This window comes from Gorilla gorilla, chromosome 9, assembly GCF_029281585.2.
Source record: "Gorilla gorilla gorilla isolate KB3781 chromosome 9, NHGRI_mGorGor1-v2.1_pri, whole genome shotgun sequence".
Taxonomy (NCBI): domain Eukaryota; kingdom Metazoa; phylum Chordata; class Mammalia; order Primates; family Hominidae; genus Gorilla; species Gorilla gorilla.
The window spans coordinates 68896114-68912860 of NC_073233.2; the positions used below are offsets into that span (position 1 = coordinate 68896114).

Consider the following 16747-nt stretch of genomic DNA (forward strand, 5'->3'; position numbering starts at 1 on the left):
GGGAAGGAGAGGCGGGGGGCTGACATGAGGGACTGTTAGAAGCCTGGTCTTCAGACTCCCTCCAAGCTGCCCTTCCTGCTGAGCTGAAGACGCCCTCCCTGGCCTCGGGATAGGCAGCTCAGCAGCAGAGCTCAGGGCGACGCTGGGGAGGGAGGCAGGCTGGGCCAAGGCCTAGAAGACTGTTGGAGCCGCAGCCAGTTTAGCGGCCTGCTGTCCCTCTGAGCCCATCCTGCAAGCCCAGGTTAGAATTAGATGGCTCACAGACAGGCCCACACGCCGACATCCCGCCAGCCCGGCAGGTGGCAGGAACACGGCACCTCCCGGGCGGGCTGAGGACCAGACGCCCCCTCGTGGCATCCTGTGGCCTTGCATGCCATTGCTCTCAGTCCAGGACCAGGCAAACGCAGGCTCCAATAGGAAAACGGCTAAGAAAGAAAGCGGAAGAGCGGGAGAGGGAAGGTAAATACTCCCAGGGCCAGCCCTGGGGCGAGCGGGCAAGGGAGGGCTGACATCCAGACGGATGGGGCTTTGGGACGTGAATCACAGAGGCCCCTCCAGAGAGCACGATCTGAAGGCTGCAGAAGAGTTCAAGGCACCCACATGCAGCCACGTCTTCACTCAAACCCAGCAACACCACACCACATGTGACTCATCAAAGTTTATTATGGCAATTAATTACACAAACATACAGGCGGTCGGTCATCCAGCTCAGAAGCACTCAAACCAGTAGAGTCCATTAGTGATTTCTCTTTATAAATAACTTAGGAGAAGCAAGCACATTTGGTAAAGAACCGGCAGCGCTGACCTAGCGTCACGCGGATGGCACGTAGTCCGGGGAGGGGCAGGCACCAGAAGGTCAAGGTCCCTCCTTGGCCCCAGCAGCCCCGGGCCCACCAGATGCTGCGTCCTCAGGTAGTGGACATTTCAAGGCACATACAACTTCTTAAGCAATAGCAGCTCCAGGCTCTTCCCTGAGACCTGGTTTACCTCTGAAACAACCAAGTTAACACTCATCACACCCCCTTTGTCTATTGTATTCATTCTTATTACTGAACATGCCCCAAACCCCATAGTGCAGGGGGCTGCATATTAAACAGAGACATAATCCCCACCCTTTACATTCTGAAGACAGGGAGGTGCGAAAAAATTGTCCCTAATGTAGTGATGGTGTTTTTTAAAAAGCACCATTTGGGAAGTAAAGTTAGGGCCTCTTTTGATGCCTGTCTTAGGATGGACACTGGGGGTGGGAGGATTACATCAACAGAGTGAGAAGGGGAGGAGAAGGGAGGGGGCTGCTTGTGAATGAGATTCAAGGCACTAAAGGAGTGGATGGATGCGTGGGCCTCGGGCAAAATCGCCCTAAAGTGGGGACCCCAGAGGAGAGAAGGGAGGGTGGCTGGGGAGGTGACCTGGCCCTCCAATCCTAAACGAGCCCCAATGTGACCACAATCTCCAGGGCTAGAGCTGCCCGCTTGCCTCTGGCCAGAGGGCCCAAGGCAGCCCCCTGTGTTCTCCAACCAGTGCAAGCAAGGTCTGGGGACAACCTTGACAACCCCCAGCCTTCTTGCTGGGCTGGCGCTGCTGCCATTCAAATAGGACATAGGACAAGCTTGTCTGACATCAGCTACTGGAGTTAAATTATGGCTTTATAGGACTCAAACCTGTTGTTTTTTCCCAACTCTGTTCTCTCCCTCCAATCCAACCCCTGCCACTGTGCATGGGCAGGCTAGCCTTGAATGGACTGGACAGACACCAACAGCTGCATCCCTTGGCATGGGGCTCCATGTCAAATACGCCAAACCCCAGGGCAGATGGAGGGGGCTGGAGACCCGGGGCCTCCTCATCGAGATAACTCTGCACTGGATTCAAATGGCCCTGAGCGCAGCTGCAAGTAGATGCTCATAAATGCGCACATGCGCTCACTCACACAGACACCGGCGAGAGGTGCTGGACTCCAGCCTGGCTAGCACCGCTGCAGCCAGGCACTGAAAGGAGGGGCTTCCAGGAGGACCTCCGGCCAGAAGGCCAGCAAGTGCCATGAGCAGTCACACCGCCCAGTGCCTTGTCCCTCCAAGGCCTCTGGGTGCCGACGCAAGTCCACAGGGAGCACCAACGCCACTTCCAGTTGACCCTCGAATCTCGGCGATGGCTGGGCCAAAGGTTGAGCGTGGGTGGGACTAGGGAGGGGCCGAGGGCCAGGAGTGTGTCTAATATCCAGGCCAGGCAGGCCCCGGGGGTGGTGGGAACCCATAGGGAGGGGCGGGCCCCGGAGGATAAGGGGGCTGCAGGGGCACTGAGGGCTGGGGCTGGCCTGGAAAGCTGGGGAGCTGAGGCTGTATTGGGTAGGGAGGTTTTCCTCCTGTTGCGGGGTATGGGGACTGTTGAGGATAACCAGGACTGGGGACCCTGCCTCCCCCCAAGGGGTACCCAGGCCCAGAGGCACCAGTTGGGGTCCTAGGATAGCCCGGCCGGGGTGGCGTGCTCCTCTGTGGGGACCAGGAGTAACCCGCAGCACCCCTGGGTCCAGGCTGGGCTGCCGGGTAAGTGGGGCCCAGAGGCCCGCTGTAGAAGGAGGGCTGGGACACCACCGGGAAAGGGGCCGGTGGCAGGGCTCCATGGGCAGTGGGGCCCACAGGCAGGCTGGGGGATGGGCTGTAGGACAAAGGGTAGGGAGGCATGGCTGATGGTGGCTGCGGCTGCTCTTCAACCACAGGGGGTGTTCGCTGGGGGACTGGGCGCGCCGGGGGTGGTGGGCGGGGTGGAGGGGCATCGCCGGCCAGCTCCTGGGAAGCCCTGGGCTTCCTCACCACTTCCTGGAGCTTTTCCACGCGAACCCGGCGCAGGTGAGACAGCATCCTCATGGAGGAAAAATTCTCCAGGAACGTTTCCAGGGGCACCTCGCCCTCCAGGAACTTCTCAGCCATGGCCTGGAAGACATAAGGTCCAGTGACAACAGGGGCAGCTGGGATCAAGGCCTCTTGATTTTCCCCAGGGTCTGAGTTCAGCTGCAGCCCTCCCACCTCATGCCGCCTCAGGCACCCCCTCCTCTTCCCTGCCCATGCACCCCTTCTCACAGCTGACATATGGTACATGCACTGTCTTCCTCACTAGAATGTCAGTCCCTTGAGGGCGAGGACTGTCTCTGTCATGGTCACCTGGTCCTGGCACCCTGGCATCATGCCAAGCCCACAGTGGCCACTGCATATATGTGCTGAACACCTGGATGAGCACTAGCCCAGGGACTGGGAGGGCCTAGAAGCTTCTTCCACCCAGACACAGAGTGGACAGCACCAGTTTGCCCACAGAGGCTGAAGAGGGGGCCGGAGGGAAGCAGGAAGCAGGGAGAGTGGAGTAGGGAGCTGGCCTCAGCCCCTGGGAGCCACCTGCTGTGCTGCCCTACCATCCAGGGCTGCAAGCTGCCCTTGTCCACTGTCACCCGTTTCTGCTTCAGCTAGTGGGACTGGGTTCCTGTTATTTATACCCAAAAGGCCTCCCCAGGACTAAAGATGTCCTTCACCTCTGCCATCTACGAAAGCTCCCTTGTTCCATGCTTTGCAGACATCTGCTCCTCCTTCCAAGGGCCCCTGCTGCAGGGACTGACACCCCGTCCAGGGAAGAGGGGTGTCGCCTCGCCCTCTCACCTCGGACTCTTCTTCGATCTTCATGCCTTCCACCTGCAGAAGGTCTAACAAGGTCCCTGGCTGCAGTGCTGAAGAAAATTTCTCTGGAAGGGAGGGCAGAACGACTGACATTTGAAAGGTGCTTCCTGGTTCGGTGTTAAAGGCACTTTGCATACCCTCTGTGTGCATCCAGGCCCAGCCACCACACCAGGGTCCACCAAAGGGTCCTTCCGGGTGGGCTTGATGAGCACTTTTGGTCCAGTTCCTTAGACTACCTTCCTGAGCAGAGAAGGGCCCAAATGAACCCAGCCTAGACCTTGGCCAAGCCTACCCTACGCCATCCTGGGATGGGAAATGACTCGGGCTTCAGAGCCCAACTGACCCAGTTCTGCCTGCCAGCCAGGGGAGTTACCTAACCTGAGTGTCAAGCTTTCTCACCATCAAGACAAGGACCACCCTCCCACCTTCAAAGGTGACAGGTCCTGGGACACAGAGAGCTCAGAGCAGCTCAGGAACAGCTCAGTAAAGCACAGAAGCTGAGCTGCCAGGGGTAACGGCAGCAGCAAAGGATGCAGGCTGTCTCAATTCAAATCCCAATTCCACCTATTTCTAAGCTGGTGACCTTAGTCAAGTTCTTGAATCTCTCTGAGCCTCATTTTTCTTACCTATAAAATGGAGTAACAACAGTACCCACCCTTCTATGGCTGTTGTGAAAAAATATACATAAAGCACTTAGCACAGGGCTGGGAACACGGTGGGCCTCCATCCAACCCTGAATGGGGACCCTGAGTTCACAGAGGAGCCACCCTACCCAGCTTTGCCTTCTGCTCCTGGCACCGCTCCACGAGCTTCCGGAGCTCCTGGTATTTATCCGAGAGGTTTGAGCGGCTGATCTCCAGGGGACCCTGGAACTCCAAGTTCTGCTCTGCCAGGCTCCGGTTGGTGGCCAGTGCCATCTCTCGTTCCAGCTGTAGGTCCTGGACCTAAAAGGGCAGGACAACAGAACCTAAGGAAAACGTCCATCACCCTTAACCTCCTGGCAGCCTGGGTCAGGGGCTTCAGGGGCACATTGCTCACCTTGGGGCGGAGAGGCTCATCCTTGGGGCAATACTCAGCCCTCAACTAGTCAGACAAAGCCAGGTTCAAACCCTGAATGAAGTACTCTGTGCCTCACTTAATCCTTAACCCACAGCCCATGAGGTGGAGACGCATGGGAACCTGGCGCTGAAGGTGAAGAGCTCGCCCAAGGCCACGTGATTGGTATCCACGATGGAATGTGCAGAGCCCCAAGGAGGGGGTGGACCAATTTACATGAGAAAAAGCAGAGGCTTTCCAGGAGGGAAGGGATCAAAAGTCCCAATTACTTATCCCCAAGCTTCAGAGTCAAGAGACCTACCATGGTGGGCTCAGGTGGTCCTGGCCAGATGCACAGGCAAGACATATAATGAGGCCCCAAATAAAGTTATTGTGAGGGGTGAGAGAGCCAGGTCCCTGGACCAGACTATGCCACTGACTTAGGAGAGACCTGGACCTGCCTCCTATGCCACACATGTGTCCTGCAGAGAAGCTGCACAGATGAGCCAGAGGGGCCACCCTGGACATTCCCTGCTGCAAACACTTCCCCAAGCCAAGCGGCACTTTACCCCTCTGCCAGGCTCTTCGTCGCTGCCAGCCAGTGAGGCAGAAGCCAAGGCACCCTTGCCAGCTGTTGTGATGTGACGCCCCATGCATCCGCCAAGGAGTCCTCTTCCTAAGAGGAGGGCTGAGGAGTCAGACCTGCATGCTGAGCCAGCGGTGACAGTACACTGTCAGCAGCATGGGGCACCAGAAGAGAGGCCTCGGCACCCACCACAGGGTGCAGGGAACAGCTCAGCAAGACTGACTCTAAGTCAGGCCCTCACTGTGCAGCTTCTCTGTGCAGCTTCTCCACCATGGTCAGCATGTGACAGACCAAGCCAGACTGGCTCATGCCCCACGAGACATAGGAAGCCCGTGGGCATTCTGGAAGAGGAGGCTTCGGGGAAAGGCTACCCCTTCTGCTGTCCCAGCTACAGGGGCCGAGGTCCTGCACTCTGGGGCAGGCCCATTGCCTCTTCTTTGTGCTCCAGATTGGAAAGAGGGATACCACAGCTCCCTGCCCTCCCTGAGCCCTCCAGACAAGGCTGCCAGGGTTCAGGGATGTAGGGCCCAGGGTCTGTCCAGCCGAGAGCCCACGCTGCTGTCTTCTACAGACATGGTCTCATTCTGTCATCCAGAATGAGTGCAATGGCATGACCATAGGTCACTGCAGCCTCAAACTCCTGAGCTCGAGCAATATTCCCTTCTCAGCCTTTCCAGCAGTTGGGACTACAGGCACGCACCACCACGCCTGGCTAAGTTCTTCTATTTTCTGTAGAGATGGGGTTTCCCTACGTTGCCCAGGCTGGCCTCAAACAATCCTCCCATCCCATCCTTCCAATAGCTGGGACTACAGGCACAACCCACCATACGTGACTCTCAATCTAATTTTTATTAGCCATGGAAACTTTACTTACATGGCTGACCCAGAGTGAAAGGCGGAAAGCCCTCCTGCTCACCCATCCCTTGCAGGGCCCCATGGATCCTCTGGCCTCCCTATATGTCCACTGCCTTTTCCCTGCGTCTAAACCAACAAATCAACACTGTATCATTTTCCCCTAAATCTTGCCCTACTTATTTCTGCTCCCTGTCCCCACAGCCTTCTCACATCTTTCTCCATGAAGTGGGTCAATGGGTAGAAACATATAGGTAGATAGAAGAAGTAAGTTCTAATGTTCAACAGCTGAGTAGGGTGACTATGGTCAGCAACAATGTATTGTATATTTCAAAGTAGCAAGAAGCGTAAAATGTTCCCAACACACAGAAACGACAAATACTCAAGGTGATGGAGACCCTAAATGCCCTGACCTTAATTACACATTTTTTTTTTTTTTTTTTTTTTTTTGAGACAGAGTTTTGCTCTGTTGCCCAGGCTGGAGTGCAATGGCGCGATCTCGGCTCACTTCAACCTCTGCCTCCTGGGTTCAAGCGATTCTCCTGCCTCAGCCTCCCTTGCTCCCTTGTAGCTGGGACTACAGGCACATGCCACCACACCTGGCTAATTTTTGTATTTTTAGTAGAGATGGCGTTTCACCATGTTGGCTAGGCTGCTCTCGAACTCCTGATCTCAGGTCTTCCACCCACCTCGGCCTCCCAAAGTGCTGGGATTACAGGCATGAGCCACCGCGCCCAGCCTGATCATCACACATTCTATGCATGCAACAAAGATTCTCATCTTCCCCATAAATATGCAAAATATGCATCAATTTAGAAAATTGCATATCGGTGCATATTAGGGGTTCAGTGTGAAGTCCTCACTGAAAAGAGGTCGGTAAGACTAAAAATAGGTAAATAAAAGATGTTTTCACATGTTTTGCTGCTTCTGAATTCAATCTGCCCTAGTATATTACTTTGGTGGAAATAAGCAGGAAGAATCTATACTCATACAGATATATAGCTAGAAAAGGAAGGAGTCGCTGCTAACCTTTATAGATAATTATCAATTTTCTTTGAATCTACAGCAAAACTCAACAAGAGGTATCTAATAGTTCTTAAAAGTTGCTATGTAAAATTTAGAAATTAGCCAGGTGTGGTGGTGTGCGCCTGTAGTCCCAGCTACTTGGGAGGCTGAGGTGGGAGGATTGTTTGAGTTCAGGAGGTGGAGGCTGCAGTGAGCCATGATGGCACCACTGCACTCCAGCCTGGGAGACAAAGTAAGACCCTGCCTAAAAAAACAAAAATTAAAAAAAGTTGCAAAGTGGGAGATAAAACCATTTTGACTAACTTTCCTTAATAAGTTACGATGTTTCCCTTCTATATCTGGCCCCCAACCCAAAGCAGCTCCCCTCCACACACCCCTCTATGCACATTCTTCTACATGGAGAGAGCCCCTGCCAACTCCCTTCTCTCCTAGCCATGTCCATATCCCGAACTAATAGAGAGCTCCTGTCTCTTCTCACAATCCCACTGTGACTCAATGACTGTCTTATAGCCCACGATAAAAAAGTTTGCCAATGGTCTGAAGTCTAAGTGGCTTGTCCTGCTTCATTTCTACCTGATCCATGAGTGTTTTTTTCCCTCAGAGAGTTCAGATCGATGGGACAGGTGTGGCTGCACACCACAAAATTCAAGTGCCTTCTGCCCAAGAGGTCGCTTCTGCTCACATTTTCCATGATTCTCTGCTTTGTCACGATTCTGTCAGCCTGCTCAGCTCTGCACACTCTAGAAGCAGGTCTTGGGCTTCCCATGGCACCATGCTCACAGTGCTTTATATGTGACAAAGGAACGCAGGCAGAGCTGCACTGTGCCCAGCACCAGGCTGGGCAGGAGCAACGCCCTGGCAGAGCTCACAGCCTCACAAGCCATTTGAGTCAGCCCTGGGGCTTCGACAAGCAAGCTTTGCTCCACGTCCTTGCTGAGGACTGAAAAAGCCCTAGGGTGGTAGAATGTGGCCCATGGTGTCCACCTCTCCTCACAATCTGCCCACCAGGAGGTCTTTTCAACCCAATGTTCAGTCACCTCCAACACCAGTTAAGATTCCTCACTTAGGCAGTAAAGCAGGCAGCAGGCGGCAAAAGCACAAGCAGGAACAGGAGCAGGGGACTCACCGGCCTGGCACCCCCCATGACATGGAAGCACGGAGACACTGGATGGGGGAACGTCATTATTTTTTTCAAAATACAAGTTCACAGAAGAGACACAACATACCTGCTCATCCGTGCAAGTAAACATGTACTCCAAATGCAAATCAAAGGAGCTGGCATTGCTTGCGTGTGTGTCTCTCCCTCACATTAGGGATAGGAAGCAGGAGCTTCCAGCACAACAGATGAGCTGCAGCCACTCAATGGGTGACCGTGGGTATTTCTGGCTGTGTGGCCTGACCTCTCCCATCTCACAGGGGACATCCCAGAGTCACAGGAGATGCTAGGGGCAGGGAATGTCCTTTATTAAGTGTAAATCTCTGCACAGGCAGGATTCTGTTTCTGTCCTCAAGGACTCTGTGATTAAGAACGAGAGGATTAGGGGCCAGTTATGAGGAGAAACAGGATCAAATGGGAGACGAGTTAGATTTTAGCCCAAGAATGGCTCCTAGAAGCCTTAGAGTCACCTGGAGATATGGGATTGCACAAGGCTCTTGGGGAAAAGTGGGTACAAAACCATACCAGTGCTTTGAGGAGCTGCCTCCAGATTTGGGCTGGAACGACAGTGTGGGGACTCCTGGGGTATCTGGGTCCTGGGAAGGCACCAGGAGGCAGTGGACTCCCCAGCACTACCAAGAACTCCCAGGAACTGGTCTGAAGCCTCAGGGATTCCTCTGAGTCCAAACCAGGATGAAGTTCACAGAAAAGGGAGATGAATTTGGCCAAAACTTCCAATAAGCCAGCATCCTTAAAAAGCGCCTCTTAACAAGCCTCATCTGCTGGCCTCTGTTGGGTCCCATACCAGCCTCCCTCTACCTCAGGGGACTCCAGGGCCAGCTGGTCAATCGCCTCCGAGTCATTCTGCAACTCCTCCAGCTCCTGCAGGGTCTTATCCTTCAGCGTCTCCATCCTTCCCTGTGAACACAGTGACACCAAAGTAACGAACAGGCAGCCCAAGACGAAGGGACCCCCGAGCCTGTACATATGATTTATCAAAAACAAACTGGAGTTTTCCTGCGATAATACCACTCCACCGGGAGGCTCGAGGAGAGGCAGAGATCTCTGAGAGCACATTCCTGCGGCTCAGCCCACCCCCTCCCCAGGGAGACCAAGGAGCTGCTCCCTCCACCCTCTCATGAGCAACAGGATATGTGAAAGTACTTGCAGCCAGAAGCAAAACCACAACCCTCGGGTGCTAGATGGAGCTCCCCAAGGAGCAGAGAGGAAAACGCAGGAGGAGAGGGCCAGGCAGCAGGGATGGAGACTAAGTTTGGCCCAAGGCTGCCCGCAAGCACTGATGACATCATGCCCTCTGGTAGGTGTCTATTTCTGTCTGAACCAGAAATACACCAAGCTCCACACATGGGGGCTTTGCTGGCTTCGACATCACTGGTTCAACTATGTCACTGCTTGTTATATTTAGTGTTCCAGAAACCTCAGGTTTCCCTCCAGAATTCCCCTTAACTGCAGCCCTCTCCATGTGCCACCAAAATGGACTGTCATATGCGCATTCTCATAGAAGCAGGAAAAAAAAAAATCAGCCAGTTGGCCTTGCAGGCAATCAGGAAGGAAAGAAATTGACCGACCCAAAGAGGACATCGCTTTGACGGAGAGCTGGTGTCAGCGGCCCTCTCCCTGTCACTCTGCCTAGAGGGCCACCGATTGTCTGTGTGGTAGATGGGTCACAGCCAGGCCCAGGAGGGAACCCCAGGGACTGAAGAGAGGAAGCACAAATACACCCGGCACCTGCTTCCTTTCTGCTGACAGGGTCCTCCATTTTCATCTGGTTTGTATCTCTTCCAGAGGTGCATTCCATAGTTTTTTTGTTTGTTTGTTTGTTTGTTTGTTTGTTTTGAGACATGGTCTGGCTCTGTTGCCCAGGCTGGAAAGCAATGGTGCAAACAGGGCTCACTGCAGCCTTGATCTCCTGGGCTCAAATGATCCTCCCACCTCAACCTCCCGATAGCTGGCACTATAGGTGTGCGTTACCACCTCCAGCTAATTTTTAAATGTTTTGTAGAGACAGGGTCTCACTATTTTGACCAGGCTGGTCTCGAACTACTGGGCTCAAACAATTCTCCCGCCTTGGCCTCCCAAGGTGCTGGGATTACAGGTGTGTGCCACCATGTCCAGCTCCATAGCTTTAATGTTGGTTTCTCTCATCACAAAGATTATGTTAGTTTTCAAAAGATTCCAGCACCACAGAAATCTAGGGTTCTCCACAGCCCACCTGCACCAGCACTCAGCTAGGGTGAGCCAAGGCTGACAACCCAGCTGAGAAGGCGTTCTAGAATCAAGGACCAAGGTAACAGCTGTGTGGTCAGATGCAACCTTCTCCAGGTCTCAGTTTCCCCATTTGCAGTAGGAAGAGAACAGCATCTCCTAGGGCCATCAGAAAGGTAAGAGGAGGACTGAGAAACGACCACATGTTCCCATGTACCAGGAAGTCCCAGTGCACTCCTCGGGGGACCCCCCCCCACCACCCACTCAAGGGTGCCCTGTTTTAAACAACAAATCATATGGCCACTGATAAAGAACTATCCATATAGGGAGGAGACCGGTATTTGTTATGTCTTGAGGGTTAAAAGTGGCCCCCAACCTCTAAGCAGGGATTGCCAAACTTCAGTGTGCACCTGAATTCCAGCAAAGCTCACTGGCCATACAGGTGGCCAGCCCCTCCCATAGAGCTCTGCATTAGTAGGTCAGGGCAGGGCCCGGAAATCCAGAATCCCTCCTGGAGAGACTGACACAGTTGGTCCAGGGCCAGATTTTGAGAAGATGACAGCTCCATGCCAGTCCTATCACAGTGGAGACCCCTGGTTTCTGAGTACAGGCAACGTCAGTTTTCCCTGAGCTGTTCTCCCCTTACGAGGAGAGGTAGCAGCCGCCATGTCATATGCAGACAGGGTATCAGAAAGGTTACAGTCACAGCCAGCAAACACAGAGCCAAAATTCAAACCTGCATTCTGTCCACACCTCACCTTACCACTCCAAAACCCTTGGTCTAAAAGCCCCAGAGCCAAGTCGGAAACGGTGGCTCACACCTGTAATCCCAACACTTTGGGAGACCAAGGTAGAAGGCTCATTTGCGGCCAGGAGGTCAAGACCAGCCTAGGCAATACAGCATCTGATTGTAAAAATTGTAAAATGAAATAAAATAATGAAAATAAGTAAAAGCTGGGCCAGGTGCAGTGGCTTATGCCTATAATCCCAGCACTTTGGAAGGCCGAGGTAGGCAGATCACCTGAGGTCAGGAGTTCGCGACCAGCCTAGCCAACATGTCGAAACCCTGTCTCTACTGAAAATACAAAATTAGCCCAGCGTGGTGGCACACACTTGTAATCCCAGTTACTCCGGAGGCCCAGGCACCAGAATCACTTGAACCTGGGAGGTGGAGGTTACAGTGAGCAGAGATCATGCCACTGCACTCCAGCCTGGGCAACCGAGCAAGACTCGGTCTCAAAAAAAAAAAAAAAGAAAAGAAAAGAAGTAAAAGCTAGAGCTGGAGCAGGGAAAGAGCAGCCTGCAGATGGCCTGGGCTGGAGCAGAACCCTGGGAGGAACACTGGCAGCACACCCCAAATCCAAACCCAAATGGGCTGGCCACAAGCAGGAGCAACATTGTGAAGATACCGAAACACATCAGGGGCGCAGGCTCCAGCCAGCCAGAGACAGTTCAAGTCCAGGCCCTGCCCCTCGCACAGGTGGAACCTCCCTGAGCCTTGAATTCTTCACCTGTAAAATGAGACTCACAACAGCCCCTCCCTCACAGGGCGGGTGCGAGGTTCAATGGGATAGCACAGGCGGTGCTGGCTCGGTGCCAGGCCTGGCCTGGAACAGAACTTGCAGGGCCGCAGCAGCCGCACCCATATTGGCTCCACCCAAGAGGAGGCCCGCCACTGAGCATCTGCTCACTCCTGCAGTCAGGGCTGAGCACTGCAGGTGCAGCCAGGTGGAGAATGGAAGCTCTGTCCCAGGCAGCTAGCTGACCACACACAAACAGCACAGTCAGCACCGCCATCTGTGAAAGCACCCAGCAGGTTCAGGACTCAGTCTCATACATGGAGGTCTCCACACGTGGGGAGGCCCTGAAAGAGCCGAGATTCCCTGGGACAGGCACCAACTCCCCTCCAGCTGCTTACCACAGGAGGTGCCACCAGATGTTTGACAAGTATCACTTTTAATAAGGTAACACAGCCTCCAACAACACATCGCAAACTTTTTGGTCTCAGGACCCCTTTTCACTCTCAATGTTAAGGAGGACTCCAAAGAGTTTTGTTTATGTGGATTATAGCTATCGGTATTTACCATGTTAGAAATTAAAAGTGGAAGAAAAATTTTTTTCAAACAGGGTCTCGCTCTATCGCTCAGGCTAGAGTGCAATGGCATGATCTCAGCTCACTTCAGCCTTAATCTCCCAGACTCAAGCAATCCTCCCACCTCAGCCTCCTGAGTAACCTGGACTACAGGCATGTGCCGCCACACCCAGCTAATTTTTTCAAATGTTTTGTAAAGATGGGGTCTCACTGTTTGATCCAGGCTGGTCTCAAACTCCTGTACTCAAGTAATCCTCCCGCCCTGACCTCCCAAAGTGCTGGGATAACAGGTGTGAGCCACCACACCCAGAAGAGAAATTTTTAAAATACAAGAATACACAAACACTACCTTCCATTAGCTGCCAGAATGACGACATGATCATGGGTCATGCAGCCTCTGAAAATTGCACTGTATACTCATGCAAGAAAAGAGAGTGAAGAAAGAAAATAATGTCTCAGAATGATTATGAAAACTACTCTAACCTCATGTATGGCCTGAAAGGGTCTCTGGAAACCTCCAGGAGTCCCCCTGAAACACACTTTGAGAGCCACTGGTCTAGACGTTAAGAGATGAGACTCTGGGGCCGGACTGCCTCGGTATGAACCCATCTCTGCCACTTACTGTGTCATCGAACCCCTTTGTGCCTCAGTTTCTCAATCTGTAAAACAGAGCGGTGTGTGGAACATAGTAAGTACCACTAAGCATTTGCTGCTATGAGGACCCTGGCAACCACCTTAGACAGTGGGCGTCAATATCACCCCAACCTCACAGGCAAGGCTGAGAGAGGTGACGTTACTTGCCCAAGGTCATGCAGTTTGGAATGACAATGCCTTTACAGGTCCAGGGATTCTCAACATGTGCCTCATGGAGTCCCTGAGTCCTAAGTCCTCCTCCAGACCTAGAACTGTAGAATCTCCAGGATTCTTAATTTTTTTTTTTAGACGGAGTCTTGTTCTGTCGCCCAGGCTGGAGTGCAGTGGCACAATCTCAGCTCACTGTAACCTCTACCTCCCGGATTCAAGCGATTCTCCTGCCTCAACCTCTCGAGGATTACAGGTGCCTGACACTAGCCTGGCTAATTTTTGTATTTTTAGTAGAGATGGGGATTTCACCATGTTGGCCAGGCTGATCTTGAACTCCTGACCTCAAGTGATCCACCTGCCTCAGTGCTGGGATTACATGTGTGAGCCACTGCGCCCAGCCAATTCTTTTTTTTTTTTTTTTTGAGACGGAGTTTCGCTCTTGTTGCCCAGGCTGGAGTGCAATGGCACAATCTTGGCTCACGGCAACCTCCGCTTCCTGGGTTCAAGTGACTCTCCGGCCTCAGCCTCCCCAGTAGCTGGGATTACAGGCATGCAACACCATGCCCAGCTAATTTTGTATTTTTAGTAGATACAAAGTTTCTCCATGTTGATCAGGCTGGTCTCGAACTCCTGACCTCAAGTGATCCACCTGCCTCAGCCTCCCAAAGTGCTGGGATTACAGGCGTGAGCCACCACGCCCGGCCGATTCTTAATTTTTTTCTTTTTTTTTTGGAGACGGAGTCTGGCTCTGTCGCCCAGGCTGGGGTGCAATGGCGCAATCTTGGCTCACTGCAAGCTCCGCCTTCCTGGGTTCATGCCATTCTCCTGCCTCAGCCTCCCGAGTAGCTGGGACTACAGGAGCCGCCACCACGCCCGGCTAATTTTTTTATATTTTTAGTAGAGACGGGGTTTCACCGTGCTAGCAAGGATGTTCGTTTTGGGACTCAACTTTCCTTATCTGTAAAATGGGCAAACAAACCCTTACATGGCTCTTTTCTTCTGAAATCAAAGCCCTCTGTACTATCACACTGGTCTTTAATTGAAACAATAAATAAAGAGATCAAAGCCCTCTGTAAACTCTCCCGTTAATTTACATAACCTCTCTAGTATGTAAAGCCAGCATGAGCTTAAGTGCCTCCTATTTCAGAGATAAAATGAATCCCAGAAAGAAGCAGGAAGGATACTGCCCCCCTGTGCGGGTGTCTTCATTTCACCAACATCTTTGCCCCACCTGCTCGGCCCATCAGAGGGGTGCAGTGAGGATAAGGTGTTTAGCCATAAGGCCCGAGATCCAGAGATTAGGAGCCCATGCAAGCAGGCCAATTATCCCATCCCTCCCTGTCCCTGCCTCCGGGTGGGGGACGCCCACCTCACCGCCCTCATACAGCATCTCAGGTTGGGCAAGCAAGTGCCACCTTGTGGGGTTTACCACAGCATCACCCACCCCTGGAAATTACAGGTCCCTTTCTCTCACCAATGCCACAGCCATCACCTGCTCCTCAGAGCCATCAGCGAGGCTGGAAGCAGCAAGCACTTCCCTGGGTCCCTAATACGGAGAAGGGAGAACAGGAAACTCTTTTGCCCACAGCCCACAGAGCTGCTAAGAAGGTGCCCTTGAAGCTTGGCCATCCACTGCTGGTGGTGTCTGACTCCATCACCCAACGCAAGGGACAAGTCCAAAGTGACACTTCTCAGAGTGACCCCAGCCACTGCATATGTCTCAAAGTAGAGAACTAGGGGGTTCCTGAGATGTCCTTCGGGGACCCAGAGTCCATGGGCTTTTGTTTCTGGAGGGTGTGACGAGTCCAACTACCTGGGCCCCTCAGTACCAGAGCCCTGGCCCAGAGCCCCTCCCACTGCCAAGATGCCCGGGAGGATGCAGCACTGCTCTAGTGACCCCCAGGGTTTGCTGCGCAGGAGTAGGGAGTTGTTGAGGGTGAGAATAAATCGACCCCTTGAAGACAAGGAGAATGTCTCACTCATCTTCGTCAACCCAAGCCCAGCAGACTGGCTGTCAGATAGCTCACAATAACGTTTGCCCAAAAAGTGATGGAGACAGGAAGGAGAGAACAAGTCAGTGAAGACGTGGGGACAGAGAACGGGCATTCTTCCCCTCACCCCCGCCTGCTCGCATTTCTCCACTCCCTTAATGAATCAATATTTATGAAGCAATTGCATTTGCCAAGAATACTGTGAGACCCACATCAAAGGAGGAAGGATAAATAGGGGCAGCAGGATGTGAGCAAATATTTGGGGGGTTCTTACTATGAGCCAGACACGGCATTCACAGGTAAGAGCTGATCCTAACTCTCAAGTAACTCAGTTTCATTTTAAAAAGTCAAAAATACTCACAATAATTCATCATGAATACAGATGAGAGCGGCGTAACAGAGGCAGAGACCAACGGAGTGAGGAGGAGAGATGGGCCGCTCTGTGGGCCTGGAAAGCTTGGCCACAGGGGCCTGCGCATGCCATGCCAGGAGCAGCACAGCCCAGGCGGGAGCCACTGCAGATCCAAGGGGCTGGGAGGGGAGGAGGAGGGAGGGCTGCGGGGCAGGCGGCTGCACAGGTTCACAGGTACAGCAGAAAACACCTTTTCTGGGGCGATATCATCAACTCGAAAGTGATCTGGCTGGGAGGGAACAAGGTGAGAAAGCTATGCGTGAGCCAGTCTGCGTTCCTTGCACAGAGAACAGGAACAGTGCCCCTGGTTCCTCACTTCCAGCACCTGAGAAGGAAGAACACTTGCTTTTGTTTTTTCCTTTTGCTTTTTAAAGTTGTCTCTCTGCAGTTTTCACCCCCACCAGAGGTCCCAACCCCAGTGGCCTACAAAGGCCAGGCTGGTAGTAGGAGGCCAAGCGACAGGCAGAGTGTGTATGGCTGGAAAGCCGCCCTGGTGATTCTAGGCCCCTCCTGCAGCCTTGCCAGCTTTCCCAGATCCATCAGCTCTCCAAAGAGAAGCCAGAAATCTACATCTAGGTGCATCTTCCCATTCTTCAATTTCAACTCAAAGTTGTGAGAAACTGGGTGGGCCATCAAAACCCACAGTTCAGGTGTGTGACCTGAATTGATGCCATATCCTCTATGGGAGACAAGTGCAAGGGTACAGATCACAGAAAAGGGGGTGGGGCAGAGGGGAGAGGTGATAAAGACATCCCACAAGAATCCTGGAGCCCCACCGTTTGCCACAATGCACTGAAAGGAGGTTGGGGTGGGGGCACAGGCTGAACTCGCTGGAGCTTTGCTATCAGAACCAAGGAAGCAGCATTTCTGGGTGCAGCCGGACTGGCCAACTGGCACCTGTTGCTTTG

The 16747-nt window shown here is 53.0% G+C and overlaps 1 protein-coding gene across 5 annotated transcripts in view; it reads right to left on the reverse strand.

Moving 5' to 3' along the window:
* Positions 1–643: 643 nt before the first annotated feature.
* Positions 644–16747, reverse strand: part of VPS37C (VPS37C subunit of ESCRT-I) — a 30326-nt gene continuing 14222 nt past the window's right edge. For 2 of the 5 annotated variants that reach the window (XM_055354244.2, XM_055354245.2), the window contains exons 2-6: positions 15789–16068; positions 9134–9232; positions 4432–4603; positions 3642–3724; positions 644–2927 (exon numbers count right to left, since the gene is read on the reverse strand). In XM_055354244.2, the coding sequence (XP_055210219.1) occupies positions 2208–2927; positions 3642–3724; positions 4432–4603; positions 9134–9226 (1068 nt within the window). In that variant the 5' untranslated portion in view covers positions 9227–9232; positions 15789–16068 and the 3' untranslated portion in view covers positions 644–2207. The remainder of the gene's footprint in view (positions 2928–3641; positions 3725–4431; positions 4604–9133; positions 9233–15788; positions 16069–16747) is intronic. The other 3 variants (XM_019037611.4, XM_055354243.2, XR_010129122.1) reach the window with 2 other exon arrangements.